At 37.0% G+C, this 13,094-nt stretch overlaps 1 protein-coding gene across 1 annotated transcript; it reads left to right on the forward strand.

Moving 5' to 3' along the window:
* The first annotated feature begins 2,502 nt into the window (after window positions 1-2,502).
* Window positions 2,503-6,537, forward strand: LOC135122239 (uncharacterized protein K02A2.6-like). The gene has a single exon (XM_064046438.1). It carries the CDS (start codon window positions 2,503-2,505, stop codon window positions 6,535-6,537), a length of 4,035 nt encoding a protein of 1,344 aa, XP_063902508.1.
* Window positions 6,538-13,094: the final 6,557 nt, after the last annotated feature.

Below are 13,094 nucleotides of genomic sequence, written 5' to 3' on the forward strand. Positions count from 1 at the left end.
AAAGTACAAGAAAACACTTCAAAAGTGACGTTTCTGAAGAATTTTAACAGTTTTCTTGTATCTACGAACGCCAGAATGCATAAAATTGACCTAAACGTCTCCTTTTCCTATTCTGAGTCGATTCTGCATGCTTTAAGTGTGTTTGGTGGCTCAGAACCATCAAAAAACGTTGAAATATAGTTCAAATTCAATAAAAATCGACAAAAATACAGTTTCTAGCTAAAATTTGATGGTTTCGTTGCACTTTCCGAGCCCGTAGGGTATCTGAGTGGCTTAAAAGTACAAGAAAACACTTCAAAAGTGACGTTTCTGAAGAATTTTAACAGTTTTCTTGTATCTACGAACGCCAGAATGCATAAAATTGACCTAAACGTCTCCTTTTCCTATTCTGAGTCGATTCTGCATGCTTTAAGTGTGTTTGGTGGCTCAGAACCATCAAAAAACGTTGAAATATAGTTCAAATTCAATAAAAATCGACAAAAATACAGTTTCTAGCTAAAATTTGATGGTTTCGTTGCACTTTCCGAGCCCGTAGGGTATCTGAGTGGCTTAAAAGTACAAGAAAACACTTCAAAAGTGACGTTTCTGAAGAATTTTAACAGTTTTCTTGTATCTACGAACACCAGAATGCATAAAATTGACCTAAACGTCTCCTTTTCCTATTCTGAGTCGATTCTGCATGCTTTAAGTGTGTTTGGTGGCTCAGAACCATCAAAAAACGTTGAAATATAGTTCAAATTCAATAAAAATCGACAAAAATACAGTTTCTAGCTAAAATTTGATGGTTTCGTTGCACTTTCCGAGCCCGTAGGGTATCTGAGTGGCTTAAAAGTACAAGAAAACACTTCAAAAGTGACGTTTCTGAAGAATTTTAACAGTTTTCTTGTATCTACGAACGCCAGAATGCATAAAATTGACCTAAACGTCTCCTTTTCCTATTCTGAGTCGATTCTGCATGCTTTAAGTGTGTTTGGTGGCTCAGAACCATCAAAAAACGTTGAAATATAGTTCAAATTCAATAAAAATCGACAAAAATACAGTTTCTAGCTAAAATTTGATGGTTTCGTTGCACTTTCCGAGCCCGTAGGGTATCTGAGTGGCTTAAAAGTACAAGAAAACACTTCAAAAGTGACGTTTCTGAAGAATTTTAACAGTTTTCTTGTATGTACGAACGCCAGAATGCATAAAATTGACCTAAACGTCTCCTGTTCCTATTCTGAGTCGATTCTGCATGCTTTAAGTGTGTTTGGTGGCTCAGAACCATCAAAAAACGTTGAAATATAGTTCAAATTCAATAAAAAGCGACAAAAATACAGTTTCTAGCTAAAATTTGATGGTTTCGTTGCACTTTCCGAGCCCGTAGGGTATCTGAGTGGCTTAAAAGTACAAGAAAACACTTCAAAAGTGACGTTTCTGAAGAATTTTAACAGTTTTCTTGTATCTACGAACGCCAGAATGCATAAAATTGACCTAAACGTCTCCTTTTCCTATTCTGAGTCGATTCTGCATGCTTTAAGTGTGTTTGGTGGCTCAGAACCATCAAAAAACGTTGAAATATAGTTCAAATTCAATAAAAATCGACAAAAATACAGTTTCTAGCTAAAATTTGATGGTTTCGTTGCACTTTCCGAGCCCGTAGGGTATCTGAGTGGCTTAAAAGTACAAGAAAACACTTCAAAAGTGACGTTTCTGAAGAATTTTAACAGTTTTCTTGTATCTACGAACGGCAGAATGCATAAAATTGACCTAAACGTCTCCTTTTCCTATTCTGAGTCGATTCTGCATGCTTTAAGTGTGTTTGGTGGCTCAGAACCATCAAAAAACGTTGAAATATAGTTCAAATTCAATAAAAATCGACAAAAATACAGTTTCTAGCTAAAATTTGATGGTTTCGTTGCACTTTCCGAGCCCGTAGGGTATCTGAGTGGCTTAAAAGTACAAGAAAACACTTCAAAAGTGACGTTTCTGAAGAATTTTAACAGTTTTCTTGTATCTACGAACGCCAGAATGCATAAAATTGACCTAAACGTCTCCTTTTCCTATTCTGAGTCGATTCTGCATGCTTTAAGTGTGTTTGGTGGCTCAGAACCATCAAAAAACGTTGAAATATAGTTCAAATTCAATAAAAATCGACAAAAATACAGTTTCTAGCTAAAATTTGATGGTTTCGTTGCACTTTCCGAGCCCGTAGGGTATCTGAGTGGCTTAAAAGTACAAGAAAACACTTCAAAAGTGTAGTGTAGTGTAAGCGCGGCTTTACGAGAAAAAAGAGGTAAAGCCAGCTTTAGCAATAAGTAGAATAATGAGGTTAGGTTTAAGACTTGTACGCTTGAATGTATAAAGAATCGTAGAATAAACAACTCTAAACAAATAGAGATTTCCTATAAAAGTTAATATACAACATTGGCGACGAGGAAAATCGGAGAAAATAGAAAAAACGCGGCAGAAGACGGGTAAATCCAAAAACAATCATTGTGTTACACGTGGTGACGCAACAAGAAGATGACGCTGATCGGTTCTATCGATAGTTTTGATCCAAAAGTGGACAATTGGACATTGTACCAAGAGCAGCTGGAGGAATTTTTTAACGTAAATGGAATAGTAGACACCCCAGCAACAGAGGGTCAAACAGAGTCAAAGAAAAGAGTGCCAGCTTTATTGAGCCTGATAGGAAAAGAAACCTACAAAACTCTACGAGATCTCTGCACACCGGCGTTACCAAAGGATAAAACCTATGAAGAATTGTGTACTCTACTAAAGAAACAATTTTCACCCAGTACATGTATTTTCAGGGAAAGAATTGAGTTCTACGAAGCACAACAACAAGACAATGAAACGGTAAAAGAATGGTACGCTAGAATACACAACCTAGCGGGAAACTGCGAGTTTGGAAACGAGCTCACGTTTGTGCTAAAGGACAAATTCATCTGTGCTATGAAAAGGAGTGTCATCCGAGACAGATTGTGTGAAGAGTCCCCGACCACAACATTACAGAAACTAGTGGAAATTGCACAAGCAAGAGAAGCAGCTCTACAAAGCCAGAGTGACTCCGTCAACACAATAAGAAGGGTGCCACAGACCAAAAAGGATACACAACAGGAAGGGAAATCTCAAACAAACAATAATGAGGCAAGAACATCTAAGAACACATTCCAGCCATTCCAGAGAGGGAAGTGGAACTGCAGGCGATGTGCAGGAACCCATACTGGCCAACAGGTGTGTAAATACAGAAATTACACATGCAACATTTGTAAAAAGGTGGGACATTTAACAAAGGCATGTTTCAATAAAAATAAACAAAATTTGGTAGAAACAGGCGTAAATAGCATTAGTTTTGTTAATAACAGCCCAGTTTATTGTAACGTCAATATTAGTGATAAGGAAATACAAATGTTAGTAGATAGTGGCGCATGTACATCAATAATTTCAGAAAAAGATTTTAAATCTTATTGGCCAAGCGCTAAGTTAAAATATAATAATAGGCAGTTAAAAACATATTCAGGGCAGCCAATAAAAGTTTTGGGTACTTTCAACGCATGTATACAGTACAAAAATGTAAAATGTGAAAATTTCGTTTTTTTCGTTATCGACAAAAGAGACGGTAAACAAAGTATGCTAGGGAGAGATTTTTTAAACAAATTTAAATTCGAATTAGTTTCAGAATTTGACGAAAAAAATGAAGTCTTATCGGTTAGCGAAACTAATATTGTTAACGAATTCCAGGAGGTTTTTTCAGACGGATTAGGTTGTTTCAAACAACACACATTCACGTTAAAATTGAAAGACCAATTCCGACCTGTTTTCCTTAAACCCCGCACCGTTCCTCTTGCATACAAAGAAAAAGTCGAAACAGAATTGAATCGTTTGGAAAAAGAAGGTGTTATTGAGCCGATTGAATCCAGTGAATGGGCCACGCCATTGGTACCAGTGATGAAAAAGGATGGAACCCTTAGATTGTGTGGCGATTACCGAATCACAGCAAATAAATGGCTCGAAGAGGTCAAATACCCTTTACCAACACTCGAAGAAATGTTTTCAAAGTTAAACGGAGGCGAGTCATTTTCTAGAATTGATCTCAGCAACGCGTATAACCAGTTGGTGGTAGACGAGGAAACGTCAAAAATACTCACTTGGAACACACACAAAGGTTTATACCGGGTGAAACGGATCCCATTTGGAATAACGCCCGCCAGTGCGATTTTCCAAAGAACCTTAGAACAAGTCCTTCAAGGAATAGATAGAGCAGCAAACTTTATGGATGATATTATCATCACGGGAAACTCAAGGGTGGAACACATAGATACTTTACGCAAGGTGTTTCAACGACTAAAAGATGCGGGATTAAAAGTTAAATTGTCGAAATGTACATTTTTTGAGGAAGAATCAACATTTTTAGGTCTAAGAGTTACCAAGGAAGGTCTAAGAAAAGACAGTGAAAAAGTCAAGGCGATACTTGACGCCCCAACACCGCAAACAATGACACAGGTTCAAAGTTTTGCAGGAATGGTCAACTATTATAGCAAGTTCGTACCAAAATTAGCGATATTAATGAAACCTATTTATAATCTGCTAAAAAAGAACGTACAATTTCGCTGGTCCGCGGAATGTAGTCTAGCTTTTAGGGAAATAAAAGCGATAATCGCGTCAGACGAAGTGTTAACGCATTTCGACCCCACTCTACCAATAGTACTCACAACCGACGCATCAAAGGACGGTATTGCGGCCGTATTATCACACCAAATAGATACTGGTCGAAAAAAACCGATTGTTTTCATCTCAAGAACGCTAAGCAAAGCAGAAAGCAACTACGCCGTAATCGACAAAGAAGCTTTGGCGATTTATTGGGCTACTAAAAAATTAGCATATTATCTGATGGGAAACAAGTTTGTCATAGAAACTGACCACAAACCATTAGTATCAGTCTTCGCAATGAACAAGAGAATTTCTCAGTCCTACTCAAGTAGAATGCAAAGATGGATGCTACATTTGGCAGGTTTCAGCTATGACATTAAATACATAAAAGGGCAAGAAAATCATGTCGCGGACATGTTGTCAAGGCATCCGCTACAGACAACTGAAGAAGAAGAAAATCAGGAAGAGTCAAGCAACCAGTTGAACCTGATTGTGACAGAAGGGATTCCAATAGATTCAAAAAGAATTGGTATAGAAACTAGAAGGGACCCCGTCCTGGCTAAGGTCCTAGAATATGTCACAAACGGATGGCCGACGAACGTAAAAGAGGAAAATATGAAACATTTCACATGTAGAAAAACAGAAATCACATGCGAACAAGGATGCTTATTATGGGGTTATCGGGTGATAATACCAAGTAAGTTACGAAAAAGACTCCTCGACGAGCTCCATGGGGCACATTTAGGCATTGTAAAAATGAAAGCAATCGCAAGATCGTATTTCTGGTGGCCAAAATTAGACGAAGACATAGAAAAGGTAGCGAAGTCATGTAGGGCGTGCATCATGACGTCTGATGATCCCCAAAAGGCGATTCCAACGCCATGGAACAAAGCTACAAGACCCTGGCAACGTGTGCACATCGACTATTTAGGCCCGATAAACGGTAAATATTATTTTCTAATGCTGGACGCATTCAGCAAATGGCCAGAAATATACGAAGTTCCAAACATAACTGCGGATACAACAATACGCAAACTAAGAGAGACATTCTGCAGATGGGGAATTCCGGAGTTAATAGTCTCAGACAACGGAACGCAACTAGTTTCACGAGATTGCGAACAATTTTTACGAAATAATGGAGTACACCATGTAACCATAGCACCGTATCATCCGGCATCAAATGGTGCAGCAGAGAACGCAGTGAAATCGTTTAAAAGAGGGCTGAAAACCGCTCTTTTTGACAAACGAAATAAGAACACCCGCACCGACATTCTCGTAAGCCGATATCTAATTCATTACAGGAACGCAAAACACGCCACAACGAATGAAACTCCTGCTTTCCGGATGCTGAATAGAAACATCAGAACTTTATTCAATTTGATTAAACCGCAGGAAGAGAGAATAAGTTACGACACGCGGAAAACACCAAGAACAACGAAATTTCAAATAGGCGAAGTAGTGGCAATCAGAGATTATAAAGATACCAACAAAAAGGCGTGGATGGAAGCCAAAGTTACTCAGACAATTGGCCAAAAAATGTTTTTGTGCAAAATCATCGGAAACGGGAGGGTAACAAAACGACATGTGGATCAAATGAAAACAATCATACCGACAGACACAGAATCTGACGATAAAGGAACAGAAAAAATTATAAGAAAGGCATTAACAACGTCAAAGGTTCCAGCAATTATATCAGACAAGGAAACAGTAAAGGAGACCACGAGCTCTACTAACGTCGAGACACGCCATAACCCAACACAACCAGATCCTTATATCCCAAACGAGTCAATCCCTGAAACATCTGGTCAGCACGTGAACGCGGAATCTAATCAAAAGAGTAACCGACCTATCCGAACGAAAAAACCCCCATCACGATGGCAGGCAAATGAATGGATAAGGTATTAATTAGGAAACATGTAGGTTGACTAAGGGGGGAGATATGTAGTGTAGTGTAAGCGCGGCTTTACGAGAAAAAAGAGGTAAAGCCAGCTTTAGCAATAAGTAGAATAATGAGGTTAGGTTTAAGACTTGTACGCTTGAATGTATAAAGAATCGTAGAATAAACAACTCTAAACAAATAGAGATTTCCTATAAAAGTTAATATACAACAAAAAGTGACGTTTCTGAAGAATTTTAACAGTTTTCTTGTATCTACGAACGCCAGAATGCATAAAATTGACCTAAACATCTCCTTTTCCTATTCTGAGTCGATTCTGCATGCTTTAAGTGTGTTTGGTGGCTCAGAACCATCAAAAAACGTTGAAATATAGTTCAAATTCAATAAAAATCGACAAAAATACAGTTTCTAGCTAAAATTTGATGGTTTTCGTTGCACTTTCCGAGCCCGTAGGGTATCTGAGTGGCTTAAAAGTACAAGAAAACACTTCAAAAGTGACGTTTCTGAAGAATTTTAACAGTTTTCTTGTATCTACGAACGCCAGAATGCATAAAATTGACCTAAACGTCTCCTTTTCCTATTCTGAGTCGATTCTGCATGCTTTAAGTGTGTTTGGTGGCTCAGAACCATCAAAAAAAGTTGAAATATAGTTCAAATTCAATAAAAATCGACAAAAATACAGTTTCTAGCTAAAATTTGATGGTTTCGTTGCACTTTCCGAGCCCGTAGGGTATCTGAGTGGCTTAAAAGTACAAGAAAACACTTCAAAAGTGACGTTTCTGAAGAATTTTAACAGTTTTCTTGTATCTACGAACGCCAGAATGCATAAAATTGACCTAAACGTCTCCTTTTCCTATTCTGAGTCGATTCTGCATGCTTTAAGTGTGTTTGGTGGCTCAGAACCATCAAAAAACGTTGAAATATAGTTCAAATTCAATAAAAATCGACAAAAATACAGTTTCTAGCTAAAATTTGATGGTTTCGTTGCACTTTCCGAGCCCGTAGGGTATCTGAGTGGCTTAAAAGTACAAGAAAACACTTCAAAAGTGACGTTTCTGAAGAATTTTAACAGTTTTCTTGTATCTACGAACGCCAGAATGCATAAAATTGACCTAAACGTCTCCTTTTCCTATTCTGAGTCGATTCTGCATGCTTTAAGTGTGTTTGGTGGCTCAGAACCATCAAAAAACGTTGAAATATAGTTCAAATTCAATAAAAATCGACAAAAATACAGTTTCTAGCTAAAATTTGATGGTTTCGTTGCACTTTCCGAGCCCGTAGGGTATCTGAGTGGCTTAAAAGTACAAGAAAACACTTCAAAAGTGACGTTTCTGAAGAATTTTATCAGTTTTCTTGTATCTACGAACGCCAGAATGCATAAAATTGACCTAAACGTCTTCTTTTCCTATTCTGAGTCGATTCTGCATGCTTTAAGTGTGTTTGGTGGCTCAGAACCATCAAAAAACGTTGAAATATAGTTCAAATTCAATAAAAATCGACAAAAATACAGTTTCTAGCTAAAATTTGATGGTTTCGTTGCACTTTCCGAGCCCGTAGGGTATCTGAGTGGCTTAAAAGTACAAGAAAACACTTCAAAAGTGACGTTTCTGAAGAATTTTAACAGTTTTCTTGTATCTACGAACGCCAGAATGCATAAAATTGACCTAAACGTCTCCTTTTCCTAATCTGATTCGATTCTGCATGCTTTAAGTGTGTTTGGTGGCTCAGAACCATCAAAAAACGTTGAAATATAGTTCAAATTCAATAAAAATCGACAAAAATACAGTTTCTAGCTAAAATTTGATGGTTTCGTTGCACTTTCCGAGCCCGTTGGGTATCTGAGTGGCTTAAAAGTACAAGAAAACACTTCAAAAGTGACGTTTCTGAAGAATTTTAACAGTTTTCTTGTATCTACGAACGCCAGAATGCATAAAATTGACCTAAACGTCTCCTTTTCCTATTCTGAGTCGATTCTGCATGCTTTAAGTGTGTTTGATAGTTCAAATTCAATAAAAATCGACAAAAATACAGTTTCTAGCTAAAATTTCATGGTTTCGTTGCACTTTCCGAGCCCGTAGGGTATCTGAGTGGCTTAAAAGTACAAGAAAACACTTCAAAAGTGACGTTTCTGAAGAATTTTAACAGTTTTCTTGTATCTACGAACGCCAGAATGCATAAAATTGACCTAAACGTCTCCTTTTCCTATTCTGAGTCGATTCTGCATGCTTTAAGTGTGTTTGGTGGCTCAGAACCATCAAAAAACGTTGAAATATAGTTCAAATTCAATAAAAATCGACAAAAATACAGTTTCTAGCTAAAATTTGATGGTTTCGTTGCACTTTCCGAGCCCGTAGGGTATCTGAGTGGCTTAAAAGTACAAGAAAACACTTCAAAGGTGACGTTTCTGAAGAATTTTAACAGTTTTCTTGTATCTACGAACGCCAGAATGCATAAAATTGACCTAAACGTCTCCTTTTCCTATTCTGAGTCGATTCTGCATGCTTTAAGTGTGTTTGGTGGCTCAGAACCATCAAAAAACGTTGAAATATAGTTCAAATTCAATAAAAATCGACAAAAATACAGTTTCTAGCTGAAATTTGATGGTTTCGTTGCACTTTCCGAGCCCGTAGGGTATCTGAGTGGCTTAAAGGTACAAGAAAACACTTCAAAAGTGACGTTTCTGAAGAATTTTAACAGTTTTCTTGTATCTACGAACGCCAGAATGCATAAAATTGACCTAAACGTCTCCTTTTCCTATTCTGAGTCGAATCTGCATGCTTTAAGTGTGTTTGGTGGCTCAGAACCATCAAAAAACGTTGAAATATAGTTCAAATTCAATAAAAATCGACAAAAATACAATTTCTAGCTAAAATTTGATGGTTTCGTTGCACTTTCCGAGCCCGTAGGGTATCTGAGTGGCTTAAAAGTACAAGAAAACACTTCAAAAGTGACGTTCCTGAAGAATTTTAACAGTTTTCTTGTATCTACGAACGCCAGAATGCATAAAATTGACCTAAACGTCTCCTTTTTATATTCTGAGTCGATTCTGCATGCTTTAAGTGTGTTTGGTGGCTCAGAACCATCAAAAAACGTTGAAATATAGTTCAAATTCAATAAAAATCGACAAAAATACAGTTTCTAGCTAAAATTTGATGGTTTCGTTGCACTTTCCGAGCCCGTAGGGTATCTGAGTGGCTTAAAAGTACAAGAAAACACTTCAAAAGTGACGTTTCTGAAGAATTTTAACAGTTTTCTTGTATCTACGAATGGCAGAATGCATAAAATTGACCTAAACGTCTCCTTTTCCTATTCTGAGTCGATTCTGCATGCTTTAAGTGTGTTTGGTGGCTCAGAACCATCAAAAAACGTTGAAATATAGTTCAAATTCAATAAAAATCGACAAAAATACAGTTTCTAGCTAAAATTTGATGTTTTCGTTGCACTTTCCGAGCCCGTAGGGTATCTGAGTGGCTTAAAAGTACAAGAAAACACTTCAAAAGTGACGTTTCTGAAGAATTTTAACAGTTTTCTTGTATCTACGAACGCCAGAATGCATAAAATTGACCTAAACGTCTCCTTTTCCTATTCTGAGTCGATTCTGCATGCTTTAAGTGTGTTTGATAGTTCAAATTCAATAAAAATCGACAAAAATACAGTTTCTAGCTAAAATTTCATGGTTTCGTTGCACTTTCCGAGCCCGTAGGGTATCTGAGTGGCTTAAAAGTACAAGAAAACACTTCAAAAGTGACGTTTCTGAAGAATTTTAACAGTTTTCTTGTATCTACGAACGCCAGAATGCATAAAATTGACCTAAACGTCTCCTTTTCCTATTCTGAGTCGATTCTGCATGCTTTAAGTGTGTTTGGTGGCTCAGAACCATCAAAAAACGTTGAAATATAGTTCAAATTCAATAAAAATCGACAAAAATACAGTTTCTAGCTAAAATTTGATGTTTTCGTTGCACTTTCCGAGCCCGTAGGGTATCTGAGTGGCTTAAAAGTACAAGAAAACACTTCAAAAGTGACGTTTCTGAAGAATTTTAACAGTTTTCTTGTATCTACGAACGCCAGAATGCATAAAATTGACCTAAACGTCTCCTTTTCCTATTCTGAGTCGATTCTGCATGCTTTAAGTGTGTTTGGTGGCTCAGAACCATCAAAAAACGTTGAAATATAGTTCAAATTCAATAAAAATCGACAAAAATACAGTTTCTAGCTGAAATTTGATGGTTTCGTTGCACTTTCCGAGCCCTTAGGGTATGTGAGTGGCTTAAAGGTACAAGAAAACACTTCAAAAGTGACGTTTCTGAAGAATTTTAACAGTTTTCTTGTATCTACGAACGCCAGAATGCATAAAATTGACCTAAACGTCTCCTTTTCCTATTCTGAGTCGAATCTGCATGCTTTAAGTGTGTTTGGTGGCTCAGAACCATCAAAAAACGTTGAAATATAGTTCAAATTCAATAAAAATCGACAAAAATACAATTTCTAGCTAAAATTTGATGGTTTCGTTGCACTTTCCGAGCCCGTAGGGTATCTGAGTGGCTTAAAAGTACAAGAAAACACTTCAAAAGTGACGTTCCTGAAGAATTTTAACAGTTTTCTTGTATCTACGAACGCCAGAATGCATAAAATTGACCTAAACGTCTCCTTTTTATATTCTGAGTCGATTCTGCATGCTTTAAGTGTGTTTGGTGGCTCAGAACCATCAAAAAAACGTTGAAATATAGTTCAAATTCAATAAAAATCGACAAAAATACAGTTTCTAGCTAAAATTTGATGGTTTCGTTGCACTTTCCGAGCCCGTAGGGTATCTGAGTGGCTTAAAAGTACAAGAAAACACTTCAAAAGTGACGTTTCTGAAGAATTTTAACAGTTTTCTTGTATCTACGAACGGCAGAATGCATAAAATTGACCTAAACGTCTCCTTTTCCTATTCTGAGTCGATTCTGCATGCTTTAAGTGTGTTTGGTGGCTCAGAACCATCAAAAAACGTTGAAATATAGTTCAAATTCAATAAAAATCGACAAAAATACAGTTTCTAGCTAAAATTTGATGTTTTCGTTGCACTTTCCGAGCCCGTAGGGTATCTGAGTGGCTTAAAAGTACAAGAAAACACTTCAAAAGTGACGTTTCTGAAGAATTTTAACAGTTTTCTTGTATCTACGAACGCCAGAATGCATAAAATTGACCTAAACGTCTCCTTTTCCTATTCTGAGTCGATTCTGCATGCTTTAAGTGTGTTTGGTGGCTCAGAACCATCAAAAAACGTTGAAATATAGTTCAAATTCAATAAAAATCGACAAAAATACAGTTTCTAGCTAAAATTTCATGGTTTCGTTGCACTTTCCGAGCCCGTAGGGTATCTGAGTGGCTTAAAAGTACAAGAAAACACTTCAAAAGTGACGTTTCTGAAGAATTTTAACAGTTTTCTTGTATCTACGAACGCCAGAATGCATAAAATTGACCTAAACGTCTCCTTTTCCTATTCTGAGTCGAATCTGCATGCTTTAAGTGTGTTTGGTGGCTCAGAACCATCAAAAAACGTTGAAATATAGTTCAAATTCAATAAAAATCGACAAAAATACAATTTCTAGCTAAAATTTGATGGTTTCGTTGCACTTTCCGAGCCCGTAGGGTATCTGAGTGGCTTAAAAGTACAAGAAAACACTTCAAAAGTGACGTTCCTGAAGAATTTTAACAGTTTTCTTGTATCTACGAACGCCAGAATGCATAAAATTGACCTAAACGTCTCCTTTTTATATTCTGAGTCGATTCTGCATGCTTTAAGTGTGTTTGGTGGCTCAGAACCATCAAAAAAACGTTGAAATATAGTTCAAATTCAATAAAAATCGACAAAAATACAGTTTCTAGCTAAAATTTGATGGTTTCGTTGCACTTTCCGAGCCCGTAGGGTATCTGAGTGGCTTAAAAGTACAAGAAAACACTTCAAAAGTGACGTTTCTGAAGAATTTTAACAGTTTTCTTGTATCTACGAACGGCAGAATGCATAAAATTGACCTAAACGTCTCCTTTTCCTATTCTGAGTCGATTCTGCATGCTTTAAGTGTGTTTGGTGGCTCAGAACCTTCAAAAAACGTTGAAATATAGTTCAAATTCAATAAAAATCGACAAAAATACAGTTTCTAGCTAAAATTTGATGTTTTCGTTGCACTTTCCGAGCCCGTAGGGTATCTGAGTGGCTTAAAAGTACAAGAAAACACTTCAAAAGTGACGTTTCTGAAGAATTTTAACAGTTTTCTTGTATCTACGAACGCCAGAATGCATAAAATTGACCTAAACGTCTCCTTTTCCTATTCTGAGTCGATTCTGCATGCTTTAAGTGTGTTTGGTGGCTCAGAACCATCAAAAAACGTTGAAATATAGTTCAAATTCAATAAAAATCGACAAAAATACAGTTTCTAGCTAAAATTTCATGGTTTCGTTGCACTTTCCGAGCCCGTAGGGTATCTGAGTGGCTTAAAAGTACAAGAAAACACTTCAAAAGTGACGTTTCTGAAGAATTTTAACAGTTTTCTTGTATCTACGAACGCCAGAATGCATAA

The sequence above is a fragment of the Zophobas morio genome, unplaced genomic scaffold (genome assembly GCF_036711695.1).
Source record: "Zophobas morio isolate AGI-343-1 ecotype UQ-CSIRO unplaced genomic scaffold, CSIRO_AGI_Zmor_V1 ptg001030l, whole genome shotgun sequence".
Classification (NCBI taxonomy): Eukaryota; Metazoa; Arthropoda; class Insecta; order Coleoptera; family Tenebrionidae; genus Zophobas; species Zophobas morio.

Coding starts and splice junctions, on each gene's coding strand:
- LOC135122239 (XM_064046438.1), top strand. CDS start 2,503: ATGACGCTGATCGGTTCTATCGATAGTTTTGATCCAAAAGTGGACAAT.